Here is a 27,724-nt window from a genome sequence, read left to right as displayed (position 1 = left end):
CAAAGGGAGCCAGAAGGTGGGGGAGAGGTAGTCTTTAATTCTGCAAAAACCTTGCTTGGTAGGAAATCAGCCCTTCCTCTCTTGTAGCATATGCTATGTAAGACGAGTCTCCCTCCAAAAAGTGGCACAAGGTGATGACCAAGTATAGGATCTGAATAAGCTCCATTCACAAGAGCTGGCTTTTGAAAGCTCATTTCCTGTACTACAAGGGTGGGAATCTTTGGCCATCCAGATGTTTTAGGCTGCAATTTCCATTGCTTCTTGCTGTGAGCCATGCTGAAAAAATCCAAGGAGCTAAAATCCAATGTCTGAATCCTATTGTTAATCAAAACGAAGGAAAATCCAGTGGACCAGTAGAATTTAAATAAGAATGTACTTATTATTAACAATTAATACAATAAACGACTTTACCTGGAACTATTGATAGGTTTCAGGACCCAAACACATGGAAAGCCATATTTCTTCACCTTTGCTAAAAAGCCAAAAAAACCCACAAAAACTATAAACATCATAGAATCATAGAGTTGGAAGAGACTTTGTGGGCCATCCAGTCCAACCCCCTGCCAAGAAGTAAGAAAATCAAGTTTCTCAAGTCGCTCCTGACACACACAAAAAATTCTGCTCAAGTGGAGTACCTTGCATTTGTCCCTGTTGAAGTTCATTTTGTTAGTTTCGGCCTATCTCTCTAATCCAGTGGTTCTCAACCTGTGGGTCCCCAGATGTTTTGGCCTTCAACTCCCAGAAATCCTAACAGCTTATAAACTGGCTGGGATTTCTGGGAGTTGTAAGCCAAAACACCTGGGGATCCACAGGTTGAGAATCACTACCATACATGGTTGGGGTTGAGACCCATAGGTTGAGAAGCACTACTCTAATCAGTTAAGATCGTTTTGAATTCTGCTCCTGTTTTCTGGAGCATTGGCTATCACTCCCAATTTGGTGTCATCTGCAAACTTATTGATCATGCCTTCTAGCCCTTCATCTAAGTCATTACAAAGATGTTGAACAGAACCGGGTCCAGGACGGAACCCTGTGCGACTCAACTCGTCACTTCTTTCCAGGATGAAGAGAAAGTTAATGTCTTCCCATATGTTTGTCTGTCTCTGGGAATTAGAACAATTCCAGAATACTGTGATAGAGCTCCCCTAATTTTCTGGTGTTTTGAGTTGTTGTCTACACTGCAGGGCCAAGTTTCAAACTGAAAATGTGAAGGAGAGCTTCTTAAAAGGCAAAATAAGGTTTCATGAATAACTTGTTGGGGCACAACAAGGCAGTACATATAATTCAGATAGAAAGTGAGAAAATACTTTCTAATATACTGCTGGTAGGTAGAAAAAAGTGGAAAATAGCTAAGGCATTGCTGCTAAGCTTCTTAAGGTAAAAGGTAGAAGAGTGAGAGTATGTTCTGTTAGTAAACAGAAAGCTGATAGTAAAATTGGGAGGTGTTTCGGAAAGCAGGAGAGGATCAAGCATTGCTGATAACATTTCTAAATAAAAAATAGGGAGCAAGAAACCAGAGGTCCCCACTGATCACTTTGGGTACAGTACAGTGCCAGGTATTCTTACAATAGAACAGAATAACAAATCCATGGTAGGAAGGGTTCTTTATGGAAATGTCATATTCATCATTTGTTGCCATATTAGAATGAGTCAGTGTTCAGATTTTGCCTGAAACAACATTATGGGTCTGTGGCATAGGTGCTATTTTTATAGTGTTAGGGTTGATCCTACTATTAGGCAGAGTCAGTTAGCTTCATCATGCAGCCAGTTCAGTATCAGCTGTCATAGAAGGGCTATGAATTGGCTAATTAATGTGTTACTGTTGCATTCTATTTCTCCTTCCTAGTATAGGGAGAACAGTTTGTGGGATTTTCTGTTTCACATGCTAAATAACTGATTTGGGACACTTTGTTCCCAAATTCAATATTTTGTTTTTAAGAGTATCTTTTTGGCACATTGTTTCAATTATATTACCCTACTTTTGATATCTCATCATTATTTACATGATCTTTGTAGGACACAATATAAGCTTCTTGTTTTCATGTTTAAAACTCTACAGTTAAAGCGGTGTCAAACTGAATTAATTATATGGTGCAAATACACCCTATTGCTCTGGACACCAGGATGCAAATTTCTGCCCAGCCATGGAAACCCCCTGGATGACCTTGGGCAAGTTACACTCTTTCTTACTCAGAGGAAGGGAAAAAAAAACTCCTCTGAACAAATCTTGCCAGGAAAATCCTGTGATAAATTGAATTTAGGGTTAGCTCACATTGTAAATGAGTTGAAGGCATGCAACAACGAACAGCTCTATCTTTAAGAAGAAAGATGCAAATGAACTTTGGTCTACATCCAATTGTCAATCCCCACTGAATCAGTGCAACTTAACAAGTTCTCATTATGCCTATGAATCTACTCTAGCTGGGAAAGCAACTGGATTTAGATCTTTCTGAATATATCCTTAAATAACTTTTATTTCAAAGTTTTGAGTTGAAACATCAGCCTTTCTTTTCTATTCATAATTTTTCATTGTGCTGCTGTGCTATACTTTTCCTGTTTCCTGTTCCGCTTAGCTCTTCTCTGAAAAGCTTGTCATCCACTTGACTAGCTCCACCGCAATATACTCCTTTCTGTTAGTGTGCTATTGTAATAGCACCCAGTCATAAACAAGTGACCTTGTGGTGAATAACTGGATTTATTTGAATGCATATCTCAGAAAGCTTTTTGAATTGTTTTCCACTATGCTCACTAAAAAGTACGAGTCACATTTTAAAAGTGCAGCTGTGTTCCTCTCTGAGATACAGCAACATTTCAAAAACACAATTAGTAAAATACTTTTATGCAATCAATAGAATAGAGTTTGCCTTGTACAGATTCAATGATTCTATTAAAACACTTGACAATTTCAAAACAACAGGTCACATAGCACAGTGCTATTTAATGTTACAAAAATGAAATGGTGTATAGTAAAGACAGATTCTAATTAATAGTTACATAAATCACTATATTTACAGTGCATTGTGTAAACAAGGGATAGCATGTGTATCCAAACTGGTATATAAAACAATGTTGTGTGTGTATATAGATACAGATGTGTGTGTGTGTGTGTGAGTGAGTGTGTAGGTATGGTACAGTATGTTACTTTGACTATAGCCTCTTCCAAATAACATTTTTTCACAGTATAGGGTAAAGGCAAAGGCTTTCCCCTGATATTAAGTCTAGTTGTGTCCGACTCTGGGAGTTGGTGCTCATCTCAATTTCTAAGCCAAAGAGCCAACGTTGTCCATAGATGTCTCCAAGGTCATGTGGTCGGCATGACTGCATGGAGCGCCATTACCTTCCCACGGTACCTATTGATCTACTCACATTTGTATGTTTTCAAACTGCTAGGTTGGCAGAAGCTGGGGCTAACAGCAGGAGCTCACCTTGCTCCCCAGATTCGAATTGCCAACCTTTCGGTCAACAGATTCAGCAGCTCAGTGGTTTAACCCACTGCACCACTGGGGGCTCCTTTCACAATATGTGCCATTCTAAGTGGACACATTGGTTGCAGGATTGTAAATCTAAATAACTAGCTTATTTCCCCAAACACTGCAATATTTTCAAAACTGTGAAAGAATTTGTCTGGCAGAATGAAATTTCATACTCAATGGAATCAAGGAATGTGGTTCTTCCTATGCTTGTCACATCATCCCCAGCATTTTCAGCTGTGAAGAATTTCTCCATCGGTTTCATATCCTAAGAAAGCTTTTTGGGCTATTCAGATGCAGGGCCTTCCCCTACAATTAAATTAATTATTCAATCGGAACTGCCTGCACTTGTTACACTAATTGAATTAATGTAACATGTACAGGCAGGCAGCTGTAATTGAACACTAACATCACCAATGACTGCAGAAGAGATCTAAAGAGTCATGGAGGGTGGCTTGCTGGGAAGAAACAATCTGAAAACAAAGACTTCGCAGGGGTTTTTCTGAGGACTGAGGAGATTCTCACATATCTGCTCTCATAAGTAATGCTGCATTGTCTGCTCAGTTTAAAATGGGCAATAATCAGATAATTAAAGACACCAACAAGTAACATTTTATACAACTTAGGTAGGTCAGCTACTTGACTTCAGCCCTAGATGGCAACTCAAACAGAAGAGGATATGGGTAACATTACCCAATAGTCAAAGCAAAGGTCGGGAATTAAATGGGTGTGTGACACTGCTGGCATGAGATGTTAAAATGATATGTTAGTTCTAATTTTGTGGACTACATTACATTCCTTATAAAACAAATATTCGTATTTTGATAAAAGCATTCAAGAGAGTGTACAAAAGTAATAAATGCAGTCACAATCAAAAACATAAACATTGTACCAACACAAGTAAAGCTATGCAAAATCAAGAAAGTGCATTGAACAAACTGAAAACAGCAATAAAATATATCAGTTTGAAAGCAGCGGTCTATAAAACAGATCAATCAAATGTTAACACTTCCTTGGATTTTTAAAAGAGAACTTCAATAGACTTCTAAAATACTCAGATAAGGAGGCAGATAGGGTGTTCATTGGGAGCGCAAAGCTTTGGCACTTCCACCGAAAAGGTCCTGTTTCTTATAGCTGTCCATCTCTTCTCCCATGATGACATGGCATGGTGATGTGAGACAAGATTACTCTTGAGGTAAATAGCATTGGATTTTTTTTGTTGGTACATTTGCAGTGTGATGACTTTCTTGCTGTTTCTTTAACAAGACTATACCACTACCTGCTCTAATCCCAAATCTGAGTTTCAATGAAGATTTGAAATGATACATTGAAATGATAGGCCTAAATCCTATTTCAATTAAGACACAAGTAGAACCAAAAGTGTCTGGATTTCCTCTGCCTCTATCTGTCTACAGAGAAAGCTAATAAGAAAGTTCCCCTATAATTCTTTTAAAGGCTACTGTAGCTCAGTCCAACGCTTTTTTTTTTCACTTCATGAGTAAAGGGTCATAATCATCCACTGCAAAATAACGAAAGTGAAATGGATTTATTTGTTCAATCTGGCTGTAAATAGGAATTGTAACACAATCAGGTTGTCTCTTCCTCAAAATAAGAAGCTTGGTCACAAGAAAGTTATAACACCTGAGTCAGGCATGTAGCCGGGGGAAGGGGGAGACTCGAGGGGCTTCAGCCCCCCCCCCCAAATTTTCAAGGTGGTCCGCGAGAAGGCCTTACATTTATTATTTAAACTGTTATGTTTATTAATATCATGATCGGATCACCATGCTCAATATATCCCATATGCATGGGGGTATTGGGATAACGATACAAAAGGTTTGCTAGGGTAGATCCTCTCTCACTTAGACTCAGCCCCCCCCCCCAACCAAAGTCCCACCCCCCCACACACACCCCGGAATCAAAATCCTGACTACGGGCCTGACCTGAGTAAATGGCTGCTCAAGCTGGAAGGCTGAAAACTAAAGAGGGTTTCTATATTTCAGTGGTTAGGCAGAAAAGGGAACTTCAATAAGTGTTGGTCCTCATGGCACCAGGTAACAAGCACCACCTGCTGAAATTCCTTTTTCTACACAACAACTAAAGGTACAAAAGCCCTTGACAGATTTCACTCTAGCAACCCTAATTAATACCACAGTAACACCCAGTAGCAACACCTTGGTACATATCTTTCAAGGATTATCAGAGCAAAAGCTATAGAAGAAAAACAGATGCTACAATAGAAAGAGATGTGAACTTACCTCAGATTCCTTGATATATATCCCTTTGCCATCTTTACTCATATTATGAAAGGCCTCTGTGAAGAAGAAGAAACGAGAGAAAATAATTTGTTGGAAAAAAATGCTCACTACAATCACCCTGCTTCCCTGAGACATAGGATGAGCACCAGGTTAGATGGCATCTTGGGCAAAGAATCCTTTTCCAGCAGAGGACTGCACAGCTTGGAAAAGAGAGCACATTTTGCAAGTTCTGCTTAGCAGTGGCAAGTAAAACTAGGAAGGAGCAGAAGTATCTCCTTATAGTGTCTGGTACCAATGCTCCCTTGATAGCTGGTGTTTTCCTGAGCCCCTATCCCAGGCATGGGCAAGCTAAGGCTGTGGCGCAGGTGGGAGAGCAAGCCAGCTGCAATTAACTGCAATGAATCACTCTGACCAGGAGGTCATGAGTTCGAGGCCGCTCGGAACCTATGTTTGTTTGTCTTTGTTCTATGTTCAAAGGCATTGAATGTTTGCCTATATGTGTAATGTGATCCGCCCTGAGTCCCCTTCGGGGTGAGAAGGGTGGAATATAAATGCTGTAAATAAATAAATAAGGCCCGGGGGCTGGATGCAGTCATCTGGGTGCTTAGCTCAGGCCCTCCTCATTTTCTCTGTCCTATTGGCATAAGTACATGGTGGTTCACTGCGTCCTTATGCCAAAAAGATGGGGAAGGAAGGCATGCAGCAGCTGAAAACCCTCTGGAGTGCTCTCAGCCGCCGTGTGTGTCGACCTCTTTCTGGCATAAGGATGGTGTGAGCAACCTCATCTTTATGCTGGGAGGACAGCTCGAAGAAGGCATGTGGCGGCTGAGAGTCCTCTGAAGCACTCTCAACTGCCACCTATCTCACCCTCATCCTGGCATAATGCCAAGAGGACAGCCCAAGGATCGGGGGATGAGAATGGGGAGGGGGATCTGGGGATTGGGGGAGAGGATCAAGACAGTTGCTGCATGTCCCACCAGCATAAGAATAGGGCAAGCAGCTCCATTCTTATGCTGGGAGGACAACCTGAGGATAACTCAGGCCCTGCTCTGCCCTCTCCTGGCCCCTCCTCCTCCCCGGCCCACCCCACCCAGTGTGTGCCTGGCCCCCTCCCCGCTGGCCTGGCCTCCTGGTTGGGCCCGCAATGCGGCCCCAAGACAAAAAGTTTGTCCATGCCTGCCCTAACCGGATCACTGCTTTAACGTTCAAGGGAAAGCATCAGCAGTGGTACTCTTCCAGCATAGTCTTCAATACATCAAAGGTGAAAGCCAGGCATATGTGCAAGTAACAGGAAACTACTTAAGTAACAAGGAACAATGGATATTATTCATTGTGGCTGGATATCTACCAGTAATTCCAATAGCTGGATTGAATCAATCAGGCTATGTTTTGCTACTTGCCTCCAATGAAATTATAACTAAGAGTTCACTAAAGGAAAGTAGTACTTCCAGGCCCACTGTTTGCTAAGATTCTATACTCTCCAACATTCCACAGATGAATACCAAGACATATGTGGGCAAACTGAATCTGAGTATTGGAAAGGTAGTGAATTTTAGCTGGTCTGAGTCCCAATTTTTTGGGGGGAGGGGGTGGGGGGGGGGAGGAGAATGACACAACATAGGAAAAGTTGCAACAGTTTGCATTGCTTGAACCTACTTGAAATTGCAAAATCCATTCCTCCTCTAACCTGTTAAATTCAATATAAACTAATTTTGCAGTTTGAAATCAGTTTGCAGCTAATGAAGCAAACTGAGGAGAAAGGGAGAAAGCTGGGTGATGAAAGGAAAACTAAAATGTTTTAAATGTAGCAGAAAAAATGGGGCAACATAGGATTGTCTTTGCCAAAGCAAGACAGGTGGAGATTACCTTGAAACTGCCCAGGAATTCCAGATGCCAGCACTGGCCATGGACTAAGTCTCCATAGTCATGTTTTTAATTGATATGGTATTATAGAATAAATGCAATCTGCCTGTAAATTTTGAAAAGTCTGAATCTTGTTTTATTTTTAATACTCTAGCTCCCATATCTTTTACAGCAGTGAGGCACAAAGAAACCAAATTCTCATTTGAACTGTCATATCATAGAATCATAGAGTTGGAAGAGAGTCCAACCCCTTGCCAAGAAGCAGGAAAATCGCATTCAAAGCACCCCCGACAGATGGCCATCCAACCTCTGCATAAAAGCCTCCAAAGAAGGAGCCTCCACCACACTCTGGGGCAGAGAGTTTCACTGCCAAACAGCCCTCACAGTGAGGAAGTTCTTCCTAATGTTCAGATGGAATCTCCTTTCCTGTAGTTTGAAACCACTGCTCTGCGTCCTAGTCTCCAGAGCAGCAGAAAACAAGTCTAGAATTCAGTGTACACTCATATTGTGCAGACTGATCTGTATCCAACTGGATTATATGAGTCTACACTACCATATAATCCAGTTCAATCTGCATTGTAATGGAAGTGTAGATGGGCCTGAGTATATGAAGTTTTTCCCACTATGCAAAGACATAAAAGGGAAAATGTCACTCGCTTAATTTTCTGTGTGCTCAGTTGCTGTTAAAGGAGTAGGGAGAGAACCAATGGAAAAATGGCAGCAGCTCTTTGGGGCTAATAAAAGTGGATTAATCCATGAACATACTGTGTTCTTGCACACAATTCTGTTGTAGAACTTGTGGAAAATGTAGAAAAATCCACAAATCTCTTCACAATCAAGACTTGAATGCTGGAGAAAGCAAAATGAATGGATTTGTTTATCCCCATCCTATTCTGCCTTTTTATAATTCCACATTACCTAGTAGCAGATGTGTTTTACACACAGGAGATGTAGCAGAAGAACCCACATTGGCTTCTATTTACCGTTCAAGTGAAATAATAAAAAAAAGTTCTTCTTACTCATCATGAGTTCCACACGCAGCACAAAGCACGCAAAGTTTTCAAAGGTGACTTTTAGATGAGCGTCCCCATAGCGATATGCCATCATCTTACAAAGCTCACTGCTGATGGGAATGCCTTTGGGAAAATAAGAACATCCCCGCCACAAAAAATTAGACTGATGTTTAAACTCCCCATACACAAACTTGATACCAATGGTTCTAGATTTTATTTATGTATCTCATATCTTTTCAAGGAAGCTCATGACAGGATGTTACTTATTTAGTCGGCAATTCCCAGATTACCCAACATAACCATCCTGGAGGCTTACATGTTCATGTAAGTCTTACGATATCTGCATATGAGTAAGTAAGGGCATTGTTCACATTTTTATTTGAATCTCTCAGCTCACAGTGATAGCTGTCTGTAAAAAAATCCCTGCATAACCTCTAGGTGCATTTAAACTGGAAAATTAATGCTTTTTGAAGCTACTTTAACTGTCCTGGCAGTTAATTCTAGGAGTTGTAGTTTTGGCTAAAGAGAACTCCCAGAATTCCATAGCATTGAGCCTTGGCGGTTAAAGTAGTGTCAAACTGCATTAATCCTACAATGTAGATACACCTTGAGTGATCCTCCCTGTGTTACTACAGAGATGTTTCTCAGTAGCTTCTTCCCATTGTGCTGTGGCAATATCAGACAACCATGACCCGCGGGAGAGATTTTGCACAGTTAAAAGGGCCCCAGGGGACATCAGGTCCAACCTCCAGCTCAATGTAGGATCTCCAGCTAAAGCAGTGGTTCTCAACCTGTGGGTCGACCTATTCTTTATCCCCTCCTAATGAATACGGTGTCAGAAAGGATTTTCTACCTTCTGTCCGACATTAACCCTGCAGTTACTCAAAAGGTGGCCCTTTTTGCCCTGGCTGCTCAGAAAATCCGGGCAAAACTGATCTCCGATGTCGCGGTTAACTGTGCTGGGGATGCTTTTAACTAATAGTGGTTTTTTATATCCAAGGTGTTTACTGCTTGGGTTTTAATAATGCTGTACTTACTTGGTTTTATCTTGTTTTTAATTATGTTGGTGCTAATCCATGACATATGTAGTATTTGAAGGGCATATCCTGACATTGATATTTGCAGCATTTTAATGTTTTAATGATTTATATAGGGTTTTAATGGCATGTTTTATATTGTATTTGATGATCTGGCTTTTGTGTATTTGTTTGTTTGTCTTGCATGCGAAAGACCTATGGTCTAAGCATTAAATAAATTTGGATTTGGATTTGGAACCTGTGGGTCTCCAGATGTTTTGGCCTTCAACTCCCAGAAATCCTAACAGCTGGTAAACTGGCTGGGATTTCTGGGAGTTGTAAGCCCACGGGTTGAGAACCACTGAGCTAAAGCATCCCCAACAGGTAACAGAATTTACTTCTATACCAGTATAAAGATTCAGCGTGTGGATTTGAAGCTGAGTTCCCACAACACCATGAGGGCCCTCATATGAAGGAATAATGAAGGTGACAATATTTTCAGTTACGATGTTGTGGAATGGTATAGTAAACACATTTCAATGCATTCTAATTTCATTTCTTTTCATATATTGTGTTTTAATTATCACACTCATAATTTTGATTTGTTCATTTCAAATGTTAAAAAAGTTAATTACATTCCAATCTGAGCAGCATTAAAGACTATACCAATCGCATCTAACAAAGCTTCAGTTTGCCCATAAACTTTACAATCATTCACGTTACAGACTTTTTAATGAAATGTGTATCTTTAAAAAATTGTGAATAAATATAAATCTTCTGAATCTGTTCATTTTAAAGAGGATAATCCAGTGGGACACTTCATGTCCAGACAGCAAAGGATAATAATGGTTTTTAATGGCTTCTACTTTCTTTGTATGGTAATAACATCTGCTTTATCTGACGATTTCAAAAAGGCCAAATTCTGGCCAAACAGAATTGTTTGCATTGATTTATGTCTGAGTGGCTTTTTTCAAAATAAGAAGTCATATTCTAATATTGTGAATTAATTTCTGTCTTGTTCTTTATTTTTTTTTTTTTTAAGTGGGCTTGTTTTTTAATTATTCCCACCCTGTTGAAACTCTTGGAGAGTACTAAGAGCTGGTAAATGCTCATCCCACTTCTTGAACCTTGGCTTCTCTGTGTTCAAGGTATAGGACTTGCTGTTGAGTTAAAACCATAACATAGCCCAACAAAAAAAATGTCATGGTGTTTAGGCTTTTTCCCAGCATTATTTGCGGCACTGATTCAAAAACTTGCATTGGATAGACTGCAACAGCTCTAGTTTATTACATAGAATGATACTGATTTTCTGTGGATGACGAGACAAATGGCATATGTTCTGTATCTCAAAACTAGAGCCGGTAGGGATGCCATTTTTGGAATCAGCTCATCAAATATACCTAGAAACAGGTCTAATATTTGAGGCACCAAAATGCATGTTGGCCAGTGTACAACTCTCAACTTTTATTATTTATGAAATGTAGTCAGTAAGAAACTTCAAGAACAAAGAATTACAGAGCTCAAATTTTTTTTCTTGTGAACTTTGAAACCCCGCTGTTCAAAAAAAAATCCAGGTTAAGAATAAACATGGGAAAATGCTACAAAAACAGTTCCAATACTCACCCATTTCTTCTAAAGCTGCTTGTACCTCTGCTTGTTCCAAGCATCCTGTATGGTGAATATCTTTTTTCTGGAAAACTTCCTGTCAGAAAATGATCATGATGAAGAGGCATATAAAGCTGCTGGGAACAGGGCCAATGTTTTCCGTAGCCTAGCCAACATTTTCACCCACCAGCTAGCCCTGACTTGACTACAGCTGCCTCGTCTCATGTATGTGACAAAAATACAACAAAATAATTCCCAAGAAAGGCTGGCCAGCCGAGTGGAGAATGGATTTGCAAGCCTATCCACTGAAGTCAATAGCCCAGCCCTTTTGGATTTTGCCATGCAGTATTTATCATTTCTGGTCTAATATGTGGGATACAGCTAAGTCCAGCATTTGTACATTTTTCTTTATTTAGTCATTTCTAGAGATAAAGTTTAACTATAGGCAGAGCCGGCCCTAGGTATTTTTCAAGTGTAGGCGAACAGAATTTTGGCGCCCCCCCCCCCCCAAACCAATCACTGAAAAATAAAAGCGTTGGATAAGCGAAAATGTTGGATAATAAGGAGGGATTAAGGAAAAGCCTATTAAACATCAAATTAAATTAATATTTTACAAATTAAGCACCAAAACATCATGTTTTACAACAAATCAACAGAAAAAGCAGTCTCGACTGTGCCCCCGTATGAAGCGACCACTTAATTCGTCACATTGTTGGACCGGCTCTGACTATAGGTGATTGTAAAACTCAAGGGGCCTTCTAATTAATACATTTGGGCTAACCATGAGTCTTTGCTTCAGGGGTTCCAAGAGCCTGACCATCAACAATGCCATTAGGCATTTTCCCAAGCTCTGTTTTGGTCATTTCTAAAACAATGCTACTATAAGCAACAGCAGTAAAACCAGTTTAAGCATTGGTCTTGTCCCATTTTCATCCCTTCTGAGTCCTTCATAGGTCAGACCCAGTATTTGTGTTAATAGGAAATGGAGCAATTGTCCATTTGTAGTTTCACGTAAACCTGAAAACAAAGATGAGGGAGTTCTCAAATCGTTATCTTCACCCATTTAAGCTTTGCCTTTTCCTCCCTTGCCAATACATAAAAAAGTGTCCTTTTGTACCTGATAAAGAAGCAACTTCTTCCATAGGAGTCTGAATTCTTGAATGCTCAAGTCTCCAGTGCTATTAAACTAAATTGTGTTGTCAAGGTACATAATATGAAAAGAAATGGAAGAGAACAGACCTTTAAATATAAATGTGTGTGTGTGTGTGTGTGTGTGTGTGTATATATATATATATATATATATATATATAGAGAGAGAGAGAGAGAGAGAGAGAGAGAGAGAGAGAGAGAGAGAGAGAGAGAGAGCTGTGACTGCCCTGAAATCAAGCTAATCTAATATTTCCTTGGCTTTGTTAGTCTTAATATACGGAATATAACTTAATCTGAGAGAGGGAAAGAGAGGAAGGGGGAGTGTAATATAGCTTGTTGAGTTGGCTTGATTTGAGAGCAGGGAAGTCTGATTACTTGCATTAAAAAATACAGAAACCCTAGGGATTTATTTATTCATTTATTTCTGTGTTTCCACTAAAGAATGTGACCCAGGAGCTAATGCACTCAAAGTCAAAACCATATATTGATTCCAGGGGTCTTTCAACCCTGCTTTAGGAGCTGTTCTTCTCTTTTCTAAAATCAATGAGTGTTTTCTAAGTAATTTCAAAGAGAGCACAACCTGCCCCTTCGTAAGCAGACAAGGGACATGGAAAGAAAAATACATATAACACTGTTTACTCAGATGAATTATTTATAAGAGTGACTTGGTTATGCAGAGACATCCCAGCACACCAATCCTTCTTAAATGTCTGAGCCAGGTTGTCTGGCATGCTTTAGATACAAATTAGAACATAAACTCATACATACTCAACACCCTAGAAGGACTTCTTTTTGCCCTAACTACTTAGCGTGCCCACCATTCTTCTTGGTGTGACAAGATTTGGGTCTTTAAATTTATGGTTAAATGACGCTAATAGGACTTTCCTGATGTAACTGATAAGAAGAGAAAGTGATTGATTGCTCACAGGCAATCTTAAGCCCACTTGCAAGAGACACACACAATCTGGTCTCAGTGAACAACCCATAATATCCAGACCAACGAAGCTGGTCTGACTTTCGTGAACATCTGAATAGGAGATAGATGGCCTGAAGGTATTCTGTCTTGAAGCTCACTCATGAAAGAAGGATAGAATATCATTAATATATTAATAGATGATATCATTAATGGATGATACATAGATCCTTTGGTCTTCAGGATGAGAGGAGGAATCACAGAACAAAACCCCCATGTACTTCTATGCTACACTGCCATACTTGGGGTAGCTGGTACAGACTACAGGCGGTCCACCAGGCCATCTCTTCGCCAAGTTTCTCATATGAAATGAGTCCATCTCATATGAAATCACGAAGAAGCCTCTCTACACTTTAGGCTTTGGCCCTGAAAGCTCAGGGCCTTTGATGCTCATGACTTTACAACTTTCTGTAAACCTCATCAAAGCAGGCACTTTTCAGTGGCATGTGCTGGCTCCGCCCTACTTCACCCACAGAGCCCACCGGCTCCCACCAAATGACCCTGGCAGGGCTCTGTGGATAAAGTAGGATGGAGCTGGTGCATACTGCTGCTGCGGCAACATGAGAAGCTTTCTGTATTACTATAGAATCAATGGGGGGAAGCCATGCACTCCATGCTTTCCCCATGGGATTGCCCTCAGCTGGAGCCAGGCGATACGGGGTGTGGAGCATCAGATTCACCATGCCCCCTGATGATGCTCAACATTCTCGGCAGCTGTGTGAAAAAGTCGATTGTGTGGTATGAACTCATCATACAGGCTAATTTGCCCATTGTATGCGAGTTCCTCTTCCCTTTTGCCACAGAGCCTATTCCACAATGTACATCTACTTCTGGTGGGGCTCCGTGGCTAAAGGCGATAGGAAGTGGCTTACACCACCACCATGGGAAGCTTTCCATGTTGTGTTTGCAACAATGGGGGGAGTTGGGTGGTGGATGCTTCTCCCCTGGGATGGGGCCAAGGATAAGTCGGGTGAAGCAGGGCATGGGGCGATGGGTTCCCCACGCTTCCTGCTGGGCCCCTACAGATTCACCACAATGCATGGCGAATCCTTAGATTAATGTGATAAGTTTCTTACGTGTGCCACTACATGGTCCTAAATATCTTAACTTTCCTACAGATAAAAAAGCTGAATTTATCTTGTTCAGTAGAAGAAATGGTGAAATAAAAATGAACCATCTCCTTCAATACAATGTTGGGTTTTGCACAGGATCTTTTGTAGCAAAGTGGTAATATTTAAACATCGGATACATCCAGGAGGGCCAGGATACTCCGGCAGACATCCAAGCTAAATCTTAATCCATAGTTCTGAAGAGCTGGAGAGGTAAAAAGAAAAAGTATAAATGTATGTATTTATTTTGTTAACATAATGATGTTCTGCCCTACATCCAAAAATGTGAGGATGCAGCCAGTAAAATCAATGTTTAAATATTAACACACTGAAGTGGCAAAATGTGCAGTTAAAAACATATTAACAATGCAAGAATTTAAAACATATTAAAACAGTTAAAAATAAGTATATGTACTAATTTGATAAAGTTTAATAAAAGCCATGATTTTCAACTTGGCGTTTGTTCTTCTAATTGAAACTTTTGCTTTCTGAACAAATGAGTGTCCTGTATCAATCAAATGCATAAGAGACTCTCATTATTACCTTCATTATCATCACCATATTCACTGCAGAAGATAAATTAAAACAAGCAGTAATTAAGATCTATGAAAGCTTTACTTTTTCAGTTTTTATTATTTTGATTTTGATATGGAGAATAATGCAAATTATCACCTATGTGGGCAGGAAAAAGACATTTAGTGGTTTGAGTGCTGAACTACATCTTTGGAGATGAGGATTTGAATCCATCCCTTCATAGCCATTGAAACCGAAAGGGTGACCTTGGGGAAGTCACTTTCTCTCTGCCTCAGAGAAGCCAAAAGCCCTCCAAATAAATCTTGCCAAGGAAACCCATGATAGTGCTATAACTGTGTAGTGGGCCTTCAAGTTATCATAAGGTGGAAATGGCTTGAAGGAACACCACCACCACCACCACCACCACCACAACAACAGGAGTGTGGATAAATGTAGAAGAGGAGTCCTAATTTCAGCAGAAGGTAGATCAGTGGTTCTCAACCTGGGGTCCCCAGATGTTTTGGTCTTCAACTTGCAGAACTAGTAAACTAGCTGGGATTTCTGGGAGTTGTAGGCCAAAAACATCTGGAGACCCCAGGTTGAGAACCACTGAGGTAGATTATCAGCCATTGCAACTTTCCATACCATTCCACTATGAGAAAGCTGACAGAAAGATTATAGGGTCACTAGCTGTTCCTGTTGCTTGCTGTGGCTTATGGGAATGCTTTGTTGGCCAGGTGGAATAGTAGTGAATAGCCTTGCAGCCTCAAAGCCTGGCTGTTTTCTTCTTTTGGGAATCGTTGTTTGATGAGCTGGAATGCAATGGAATAGGCTTGCTGCTTGCAAGGCTGGGTACTTGCGTTCTAGGGGAATGGTTTTTTGAGCTGCTAAAATTGCAATGAATAGCCTCACTACTTCAAAACCTAGCTGCTTGCTACCTAGGGGAATCTTTGGTTGGTCAACTTCAATAGTGCAGAGTAGTATCGCGGTTTCAAAGCCTGGCCACCTTTTACCAAGGTTAATCCTTTGTTGGTCTGATTGAATTGCACTGAATAGCCTTGCAGCTTCAATGCCTGGCTATGTTATACCTGGAGTAGTACCCTCAAAAGAGTCACTTTGAAGCCTGGCTACTTGCTTTGTAGGGGAATCATTGTTTGGCCAGCTTGAGTGGCACTGAATAGTCTTGCAGCTTAAAAGCCTAGCTGCTTTCTACCTTGTGGAATCCTTGGTTGCTCAGGTTGAATTAGCAATTAATAGTCTCGGTGTGGCAAGTATGAATGTTGCAATTAGTCACCTTGATTATCATTTAATGGCCTTGCAGCTTCAAAGCCTGGATACTTCCTGCCTGGGGGAATCCTTTGTTGGGAGGTGTTAGCTGGTCCTGGTTGTTTCCTGTCTGGAATTTCCCTTTTTTTCAGAGTGTTGCTCTTTATTTACTGTCCTGATTTTAGAGATTATATTGTTCTGTATTATTATACCACAGTAATTATTATATATTATATCTATAATCTTATATCATCTGAGTAGAACTGGATTAGATGAGGCTGCTTCTACACAGCTGTATAAAATCCACACTGAACTGGGTTATATGGCAGTGTGGACTCCAGATAATCCAGTTAAAAGCAGATACTGTGGATTATGTGCCTTGTCATTCTAGGTTATATAGCTGTGTGGGAGGGACTTGAGTCTACACTGCCATATAATCCAGTTCAAAACAGATAATCTGTATTTTATAGACAGTGTGGATGAGGCCTAAGTGCACTCTGCCTGTTCCATTGATGCCATTTTGGCTGAGGGAATTGCTAGGATATGAAGTGAGCGGGGCATAAAGGGGGTGGGGCCTACCTTTCTGAGCCATTTCTAAAGTGGGGAAACTGCTCTTTCTCATCCTCTAATTTGGGCTTTATTTTTCTAGGTTTTTTGTTTGAAAGACATAGATTGGATGACTGTCTTTTGTGGCCAAATTGGATGCGATTTGGTTCAGTGGTTTTGTTGTTTACTCCATGGTAAAACTGCACATTACATTTTTATATATATATATATATATATATATATATATATATATATATATATATACACACACACACACACACACACACACACACACACACACACACACACACATACACACACACACACACACACACAACCAGAAACAACATCAAGGCATACATAAAATGGCACAATATTAAATTTAACTGCTATAATCCTGTGCTGCTTTCACTTCTGTATGTTGTCATTCCACATTTGCAGTTTTGACTTTTGCAGATATTATTATTTATTGATTTAATTAAAAATGTTCTCTCTAGGAATCTTTGAGTCTTTCTGTGTGATTCTGTGATCAATTTCCAGTGGAGATCAACCAGAAAGTCATGCTGAGAGACCTAGAAATTCCCAGAAAAGGTGTTCTCAAAGGTTAAAAAAGCTATTTCTTTATTCATGTTTTTTCATGGAAGTGCTGTGCCCCTAACCACTGCAAATGTAGCCAAGACAGTAAAATCTGTGACAATGAAAACCTAATTCTGCTTTTAAAAACATACAAAAAATCTGGGCATGTTTTTAGTCTCACTGGTTTCAGTGTAACACGACTTCCTAGTCAGTGCCTGAGTACCTGACTGACCTTGTCGCCTTTCTCCGTTTTGTGCTCAGTTTGTCCTCTGTCTAGCTCTACTTGCTGCACTTTGTGTTCTCCATCCTCTCCTCCTCTCTCCATGTGTTGCAGAGACAGAGGAAGAGCTAGGCGAGTTAAAACTACAGAGCCAAGCTTTCCTAGCGAGACACAAATGACAAGAAATGAAACAGAAAGAGAGTCTAATCTTGTTGCAAATCATGATTATAGATTGCCTGCAGACTTCCATGGAGCAAGCGCCAGGCTCATAACTCACCGATCCCTTCTCTACAGAAACCAACGATGTTTTAATCTCATTATAGCCCTGTTTATTAAATATGAATCATGCACTGTAAAGTTTGGAAATGAAAGCCTTAAAATTGATTGCCTATGAAGAATAAAAGATGAGCTGCACAGCCTGGTTAGTTTCCTTATAGATTTCCCAGTGGCTGATGGGTTACTTTGGGAAGATGCTCAGGCACAGACTAAAAAAAAGCCATGTACCACACTCTTCCAGAAGCTGAAAAGACAAGCAGTCCTTTAAAAAACGAAGGTTTGCGATCTCTCTCTCTCTCTCTTTCATTTCTGTTCATTCTGAAGCTGTGCCACAAAAGCTTTTATTTCATTAACTTCCTTACTAGTTTTTGAACTTATCCATTTATGAATTATGATTCAGCTAGCCGGTTTATTAGTTATGTTCACTGATGAGTGTTGGTTTGTCTGTTTATTTTTTTGTTTCTCTAACTATGAAACACTTAAGAATAAAAATGCTGGGGCATTTTGAAACTCCTACGTACAAGATGCTAATTATTATTTTTAAAACACCTGAGAAACTAAAGTAGGATTGCAACAAATATTAGTGAAAGTGTGAACAGCAAATATTGTATTACAAAAACCCAGATGCGCACCACTATTTGTTTTACATCATGTTGTGTATTGCGACCTTGCAAAACGGTCTCTCAAGTAGCTCCATTTGCATGATGATACAAGTGATATAATAATAATAATAATAATAATAATAATAATAATAATAATAATAATAATTGTATTCGTACCCCACCACTATCTTCCCAGGGAGATTTGGGGCGGCTCACAGAAGCACTAGAGTACCGCATCTGAACCACAATATGATGTATACAAGTACACAAATATAAAATATATAACATAAGTATAAAATCAACAATGTATGTCAAATCCCTTAAAAAATAAGAATTATAAAATTCCTAAAATGCAATATAATCTGCGAATAAGTTAACTATCAACAATAAAGTGTGGAGTGGCACAATCGGATCATCGGGCTGGCCAGAATTACACAGGCTCAAAGGCCTGTCAGAAGAGCCATGTTTTTAAACTCGTCCAAAGGGCTTGAAGGGTGGGGCAAGTCTAATTTCTTGAGGCAGAGAATTCCAGAGCTGGAGAGCCACTACCGAGAAGGGCCTGTCTCTCGTCCCCACCAACTGTATTTGAGATAGTGGTGGGACCGAGAGAAGGGCCTCTCCAGCAAATCTCAATGCTCGCATTGGTTCATAGAAGGAGATGCGGTCTCAAAGATTGGTTGGACCTGAAGCATGTAATGCTTTATATGTAATCACCTGCGCCTTGAATTGGGCCCAGAAACTTGTTCGAAGCTGGTGGAGCTGCTTTAGGAGGGGCATGGTATCCTAAAGCTCGCCCCAACTGGTAATCTGGATGCCGACCTTTGCACTAACTGCAATTTCCAAGTCATCTTCAAAGGCAGCCTCACGTAGAGTGCATTACAGTAGTCCATTCTGGATGTAACTAAAGAATGAACCACCATGGCCAAGTCAAGCTTTTTGAGGTATGACTTGTAGTTTTACTTGCTTGTAAGTCTAGTTTACAAATGATGTTAATACTTAATAACAGCTACTACTATTGCAGTCAGCCCCCCATATCCTTAGATTTTGTATCCATGGATTCAACCATCCAAGGGCTAAACATATTCAAAACAAAATTCTTAAAAGCAAACTTTGATTTTGTCATTTTATATAAAGGATACCATTTTTTTCTGCACCACTGTATGTTATAGGATATGGATATCCACTGATTTTGGTATCCATCTAGGGTCCTGGAATCAAATCCACATAGATACCAAGGACCTATTGTATTACACCTATTTATTATTGTATATATTTGTCTATGTGTTTGTTTATTTATTCTTAAATTTATTTTATCCTGACTGTTTCTCTATTTGGAACTTGGCACAGCTTATAACAGTTAAAATGAATACAACAAGCAAATGTTAGAAATTAATTACATTGTAAAAATAAATAAATTAGAACCGCTTAAAAGCACCCGGACATAAAAAAAATAATGCAGCATGTTTGGGAAGGCCAGTTTTCCCTTAAAATTATTCTTAAAGGCTTGTCAGAGTAAAAGCAACTTCATCGGGGTGCAGAAGAGGGTGCCAACTCAGTGTACTGGCTTAGGCATGGGATTACCACTTTCTCAGCCTTAGAAGAAAGCAAAGGCAAATTCCCCTGAAAGAAAACTCTGAGATAGGGCTGCCTTAGGGTTGCCATAAGTCAGACTAACATTTCTGGGAAGAAAGCTCCAGAGCAGCCACTGAGAAAGCCTTGTTCCTATTGAATGTACCTGTGAGAGTGGTGGGAAAGAGAGGAGAGTTGAAGATCTCATTTTTAATCATCTTAAACAGAAGAGGAGTCAGTGAGGCAGGTTAAACAATGTGAAATCCTATCTGCCTCATTTTCACTCTGTTTTTTGGGATCCCACCAACCCCTTTGCCCCTTATATTTAGTGAACCACATTATTTCCCTGTAAAATTCCCATTTCATCCTAGTGCTGTGCATATTTGGACTTCAAAAATATTGCATTGTACAGCCAATAACAAGGCGTGAGTGCCAATATAATGGAAGTGTAAATAATGGAAGTGTGGAGAATGTACAAAAGTAGATTATGCTTTCTATCAAAACATTAGTAATGATGGGCGAATTGCCTCTCTTAGAGGAAAAGAATCCCAAAAGAATAATTTTTCAGGAATTAGACACAGAAGAAAGGCTAAATGGCAAGAAATTGAGGAGGCATAAGGTGAGTTCTCTGTTCCCCAACACAACTTTCTTTTACTATGAAATTGTATCACTGGCTCAAGACATAAGCAGAACATGGAAATGTTAATTTTCGGACTGCAACTTCCACCTTGCATGATGGCTAGAGAATACTTCAAGTTGTCATCTAAACATATCTTTTTCAAATTCTAGACAATGGTGAAAGAGGTATGCCTTGAAACAAGCATGTTTCACTCATACTCTGAATCCTATCATGCCCATATTCTCCTTTTATAAAATGACAATATTACCCTGCTCAAAGAGAGGTCTACTTTTGGAAGTAATAAGGTTCTCAGATCCACCTATGAAGGGGACTACTGTAACACTGTTTAGCAACCAGTGCCAACTCTCCCATTAGGCAGGGTTATTTATTCACCTCAGATAGCAAGTACTGGACAATGGAAGTAAGATGTTGAAAGACATAGTCATGCAGCTGCCACTGGTGATGGATACTGTCCCATTACAAGATCGGGGGGCACAACTAAACTTCAGACCTAGTTAGCTTTTATACATGAAAAGGAATGGAGCTCCATCTTGTTCCTTGCTTCAGACCAAATGCCTTAGACAAGCCTAGGTGCCTACTAAGTCTAGAAGACTTAAAATCCAGTGTGGCCCAGGGAAAAACATGCTGTTCAAATTGTATTCATGAGTACTAGATTTCACTTCAGGAATCATTAGTTTATCAAATTAGTTGTCTTTTTATCTTATCTATAGATTATAAGAAAGTATCCTGACATGATTCATGGTGGAAGCTGAAGCAATAAAATACAATGCCAGCAGAATTAATTGTTGTTATTATAGCTTTTTATCAAGAACTAGGTATATCAATAATAAATACAATTGCTATTCAACACATGCTTTGAGTATGAGCACTGAAAACAGATGTAGTATTGTCTTTTAGCACTTCATAGAATCATAGAATAGTAGAGTTGGAAGAGACCTCATGGGCCATCTAGTCCAACCCCCTGCTAAGAAGCAGGAAATCGCATTCAAAGCAACCCCGACAGATGGCCATCCAGCCTCTGCTTAAAAGCCTCCAAAGAAGGAGCCTCCACCACAGCCCGGGGGAGAGAGTTCCACTGTCGAACAGCAATCACGGTGAGGAAGTTCTTCCTGATGTTCAGGTGGAATCTCCTTTCCTGTAGTTTGAAGCCACTGTTCCATGTCCTAGTCTGCAGGGCAGCAGAAAACAAGCTTGCTCCCTCCTCCCTATGACTTCACTTCACGTATTTGTACATGGCTATCATGTCTCCTCTCAGCCTTCTCTTCTGCAGGCTAAACATGCCCAGCTCTTTAAGCCGCTCCTCATAGGGCTTGTTCTCCAGACCCTTAATCATTTTAGTCGCCCTCCTCTGGACGCTTTCCAGCTTGTCAACATCTCCCTTCAACTGCGGTGCCCAAAATTGGACACAGTATTCCAGGTGTGGTCTGATCAAGGCAGAATAGAGGGGGAGCATGACTTCCCTGGATCTAGACGCTATTCCCCTATTGATGCAGGCCAGAATCCCGTTGGCTTTTTTAGCTGCCGCATCACATTGTTGGCTCATGTTTAACTTGTTGTCCACGAGGACTCCAAGGTCTTTTTCACACACACTGCTGTCAAGTCAGGCGTCCCCCATTCTGTATCTTTGATTCCCATTTTTTCTGCCGAAGTGAAGTATCTTGCATTTGTCCCTGTTGAACTTCATTTTGTTAGTTTCGGCCCATCTCTCTAGTCTGTCAAGATCGTTTTGAATTCTGCTCCTGTCTTCTGGAGTGTTAGCTATCCCTCCCAGTTTTGTGTCATCTGCAAACTTGATGATCGTGCCTTCTAATCCTTCGTCTAAGTCGTTAATAAAGATGTTGAACAGAACACAATAGTCTCTACCTTTAAATTAACAAGTGATTGACATTTGTTGGACTGCAATTTTACCAGTTGGATTCAAGCCCATTTTCAAACACTATTTCATTACAAATAGAAACTATTGATTTCAAGACCATATGTGTTAAGACCATATCCCTACGCAGATGGCACTCAGCTCTACTACTCTTTTCCACCTAACTCCAAAGAAGCCCCCCGTATCCTGGATCAGTGCCTGGCCACTGTGATGGACTGGATGAGGGCTAACAAACTGAAACTTAATCCAAACAAGACAGAGGTCCTAGTCAGTTGCGCGGCTGATCCGGGTATTGGGTGGCAACCTGTGTTTGATGGAGTTACACTCCCCCTAAAGTCACAGGTCCACAGTTTGGGGGTCCGCCTGGACTCAGCACTGACACATGAGGCTCAAGTTTCGGTGGTGGCCAAAACTTGAGCTTGTGCACAATCTGCAACCGTACCTTGAGAAGTCTGACTTGGCCATGGTGGTCCATGCCTTAGTTGCCTCCAGATTGGATTACTGTAATGCACTCTACATCAGGCTGCCTTTGAAGACAGCCCGGAAACTCCCATTAGTACAACGGGCGGTTATTAACGGGAGCAAATTATAGGCAGCAATCAACCCTCCTGTTTAAACAGCCCCACTGGCTGCCAATAAGTTTCCAGTCCTAATCCAAGGTGCAGGTTATGATCTACAAAGCCCTAAACGGTTACGGCTCTGGAATTCTCTCCCCAGGGAGATTAGACTGGCACCCACCCTGTCCACTTTTCGTAAAGACCTAAAAACGTGGATGTTCCACTGTGCCTTCAATTAAACAGTTCACCAGATAATTGGCTCCCCAACAATAATTTATTTATTTATGTATTTATTTACATCACTTTTACCCCGCCTTTCTCTCCGAGGAGACTCAAAGCGGCTTACAGTAAATAGGCAAAAATTCAATGCCTAAAAACAATGTAAAAACAATTCATATAAAACAATCTACAAAACAACAGTTCATATAAAACAGGTACCATTACAAAATAAAATCACATTATATAAAATTTTAAGAATGTCCAAGATTAAAATCCATTCATCCAGAATCCTCAAGTCTTTGTACAGGTCATGTAAAGTCCATGTTCTTATTCATTAAAAGCTTGTGTGCACAGCCATGTCTTTAAGGCTTTCCTGAAGCCTAGGAGAGTTGGTATCTGCCGTATGTTGCTGGGGAGGGTGTTTCACAGCCGAGGAGCCACCACCGAGAAGGCCCTGTCCCTCGTTCCCACCAGCCTTACCTGCGAGGCTGGTGGGACCGAGAGCAGGGCCTCCCCCGATGATCTAAGAGTTCTAGAAGGCTCATAGGGGGAAATACGTTCGGACAGGTAAGATGGGCCAGAACCATTTAGGGCTTTGTAGGTCAAAACCAGCACTTTGAATTGGGCTCGGTAGCATATCGGCAGCTGGCTCAGCATGGGAGTAGTACGCTCCCTGTAAGCCGCTCCTGTTATTAGTCTGGCTGCCGCCCGTTGTACTAGTTGGAGCTTCCGAGCCGTCTTCAAAGGCAGCCCCATGTAGAGCGCGTTGCAGTAGTCCAAAAGAGCTGTAACCAGAGCGTGGACCACCGTGGCCAAGTCAGACCTCCCAAGGAATGGGCGCAGCTGGCGCACAAGGCGGAGTTGTGCAAAGGCTCCCCTGGCCACCGCCGAGACCTGGGGCTCCAGGCTCAGCGATGAGTCCAGGAGAACCCCCAGACTGCGAACCTGTGTCTTCAGGGGGAGTGCGACCCCATCCAACACAGGCTGTAACCCTATTCCCTGTTCAGCCCTGCGACTGACCAGGAGGACCTCTGTCTTGTCTGGATTCAATTTCAATTTGTTCGCCCTCATCCAGTCCGACACAGCGGCCAGACACCGGTTCAGGACCTGAACAGCCTCCTTAGTGACAGGTGGGAAGGAGTGACAGAGCTGGACATCATCTGCATACAGATGACACCTCACCCCGAAACTCCGGATGATCTCTCCCAGCCGCTTCATGTATATGTTAAACAACAATAACTTACTATCAGATCCTGCATTTTATCACTGTCCCCTGCCCTATAGATTTAGTGTTCTTAATGATATTCACTTTCTAGCCCTAATTTTTTACTGGCTCCTGCACTTTTTCATCAGCCCTGTCTTGAAACTCTATTGCACAAGGTCCTACCCTCCGAATTCCAGTATTTATTACTGTTCAGGTTATTGTTGTTGTATTGATGTTGTTTTTATGTTGTTATAATGTTGTTTATTGATGTTGTTACTGAGTTGTGTTTTTAAACTCATGTAAGTTGCCCCAAGTCCCTTCGGGGAGATGAAGGCGGGATACAAAAATAATGTTGTTGTTGTTGTTGTTGTTATTTGCCCGCCAGTACTACATAGGACATCTCAAATACCCAAAGTACTGTAAAGAATAGATCCAACATGTTAAGCAATATTCAACAACAAATGATATCTGGCCTTCATGATGATTCTGGTCAGAAGTAATCATGGCTAACAGTGCTCCTTGGCTATTTTTTGTCTGTTGCCTGAACTTGCCAACTTTCATGTTCTTTGTCTTTTTCTTCAAATTTTTACTTCACAGAATCTTGGGCAAAGCTGCCTTTTCTTTTACATCTGTTTCTCTCACTTGCCACTGTCACTTCTCCAATGATCAATTTTAAAGTACTATGCACACCCATTAGAGACACATCCGCAAAGACAATGCAAAATTCAAGGCGCCTACGTGACCCCTCCCACAAGCCACTTCTAGCAATTTTCTTCTCCATCACAAATTTTTAGTCAGCAAATATTTCCACTCAGAATACCATGAATTATATTTAATTACAAAAGTGATGGTTAAGAATAATATATTATTGCTTGGGGGGGGGGGGTGTCCTCCAGTAATATAGGAATAATCAGGTGGCAAATGGTGCCAATGCCTTTGGGCATCTGAGTGCTCCAACATTAAGTTTCTGTGATCCTAGCTTCAGCCTTTCTCAACAGATTTTGACCATTTAATGTTTGTGACTGGATTGTGCATACATTAGTATTTGCTTCTAGCAACTTCTTTGACAAACTATGGCACTACTAACACTTTCCTAGCATGACTCTGGGTTGGAAATTATGCAACTGTCAAAAAATATGGTCAAAATACAGTCAAACTGCTGCATCATCACCATTAGTTCAGTGGTGCAAAGGCAGGATATACACTTTACCAACTAATAAATAATAATTAAATTATTATCCAGAAAACAATGTTATACTTACTAGTCCACGACTCACAGTTCAGGATCCTCTGCAGCTTAACTGCATTTAGTGTTGAATCCTAAACCAATAGAGATAAAAATTATGCTCACACATACTTTTTTTTAAATGACATTTTATAGAAAACTGTTTTGCACTGTTTGTGCTGTAAGAGATAAACACTTTTCATCAAATGGATATAGTACCTATCAAAAAGGAGTAATGGTTCCATATTAACTCACCAAAAAGGACTGGGCTCCCATTGGTGATATATGTGAGTGTAAGTAGGGGTTACATCTGTGTATATACTTTTTCAGACCTTGCAAAAGAAAACTGATTGTACGTACTTCTGCAAGGTTGTCACAGCATTATGCAACAACAGTTGAGAGACTGCTATATCATATTTCTGGCCACTTGTCAGCCACAGAAGTTCATCCATGTTTTCCCTTGATGCTCAAGAGGAGTCAAAATAGGCCAGGTGCATTCCAGCCGCTATTGGTGTTGACAAAAATGCAGCTATGTTGTTGTATACTGAAAGAAAGAGCCAGGCAAAGGAGAAATCTCCTCTAATTCCCATAGGAACATTGCCAGAGATTGGTGCTCTGTCACAGTGATGTAGAAATTATGCCCATACCTGAATATCAACCTTGCCTCTTCTCACTCCCCATCTTTTTATGTTACCTTCAGTCAAGGGGGAATGACCTTGTCAGAATATTGTCCCTCTTAATATGTATGAAACAGGCTTCCACCAGGTCAAGACACCTAGTTTAGTACTCACTATAGTGATGAAGGGTCAGTCAATAGCTTTCATAGAAAGCAGTGGTTCTCAACCTGTGGGTCCCCAGATGTTTTGGCCTACAACTCCCAGAAATCCCAGTTTACCAGCTGTTAGGATTTCTGGAAGCTGAAGACCAAAACATCTGGGGACCCACAGGTTGAGAACCAGTGATATAAAGTGATATAAAGAGTGTAGTACATTTGCTCTGTGTTTTATTCAAGACTTTAAAGGAGCTATCCAGGGTTCTGAACCCTAGGCCAAAAAAATCAACCCAACATGTCAAATCACTCTTTTAAAGCCTGTAAAAAAAAAAACCACAATTGATTCACCACGGCTTGCTCCTGCATTCACAATTCTTAGCCAGTCTGGCAATGGCTCTTTAGGATTTCAAATTAAAATCTTGCCCAGCATGAACTAAGAAACATTTCTGACTGGGCAAGGCACCTTCTGCATACAAGTATGCTACCTAAATTCTGGCAACCCATGAATGTTACTCCAAATCTAGAAAACTAGATTACACAATAAAGCAGAAGTGCAGGTGAGTAACCTTTATTCTCAACACTCATGCCTAAAATGAGTAGCAGTTTGAGCTACATGTAAACCCACATGTCTGTCTGCACATGTGCATACATACACATATAACCCAACATGTATATTCAAGCTTGGTAGAGTTCCTTATTTGACCTACAGGTATTATTTAGGTGGTTTCTGGACATTGTAGTCCAAAATGGTTACTATTCTTGGTCCTGGTTCTCTTACATACAACTCTGCTTTTACACAAACAAATTTTTAAAAAGCCATCTTTGTCAATGCCCATACATGCACACACTCACTTTAGCAAAATACTTAGTAAAGACATCTTCCCAGTCTTCATGTTTGTCCACTATTTCCTGCAGACAAGAAGAACAGAATTAACGTTTACTTCAGCAATAAAGAACCAGATCTCCTTGGCTCGGTTGTGAAAGGATTTGCATAGTATCAATAAGTCAAGCCACCTGCACTATAAAGGTTTAGCGACAAGAGAACAAACCGCCAATGAAATTCATCCCAGAAAAATGTATTTGGCCTAATCAAGCAGGAAAGACCCGGCCAGTTGCTAAGGGTCAAGACTGCTGCAAATCCCTCTTGCTGACAAATGGAAGGCACAGGCTGTCATCCCCAAGATGTCCAGAGAATGGTCAGCCTCTTGGGGAT

At 40.6% G+C, this 27,724-nt stretch overlaps 1 protein-coding gene and 1 long non-coding RNA gene across 2 annotated transcripts in view; both read right to left on the bottom strand.

The window, feature by feature from the left end:
- Positions 1 to 1,201: 1,201 nt before the first annotated feature.
- On the bottom strand, positions 1,202 to 27,007 carry LOC134296917 (uncharacterized). The gene is made up of 7 exons (XR_010003728.1): positions 25,777 to 27,007; positions 14,594 to 14,658; positions 12,340 to 12,408; positions 11,241 to 11,319; positions 8,608 to 8,724; positions 5,726 to 5,781; positions 1,202 to 4,989 (listed from the first exon to the last, which is right to left on the bottom strand). It is a non-coding gene; the product is annotated as an uncharacterized LOC134296917 (long non-coding RNA).
- Positions 27,008 to 27,017: 10 nt separating this feature from the next.
- Positions 27,018 to 27,724, bottom strand: part of capn14 (calpain 14) — a 33,880-nt gene continuing 33,173 nt past the window's right edge. Inside the window, exon 12 of the mRNA XM_062968769.1 lies at positions 27,018 to 27,420. Within this exon, the coding sequence (XP_062824839.1) occupies positions 27,337 to 27,420 (84 nt within the window). The 3' untranslated portion in view covers positions 27,018 to 27,336. The remainder of the gene's footprint in view (positions 27,421 to 27,724) is intronic.

Source organism: Anolis carolinensis, chromosome 1 (assembly GCF_035594765.1).
Source record: "Anolis carolinensis isolate JA03-04 chromosome 1, rAnoCar3.1.pri, whole genome shotgun sequence".
NCBI lineage: Eukaryota > Metazoa > Chordata > Lepidosauria > Squamata > Dactyloidae > Anolis > Anolis carolinensis.
This window is presented reverse-complemented; position numbering and strand designations above follow the sequence as displayed.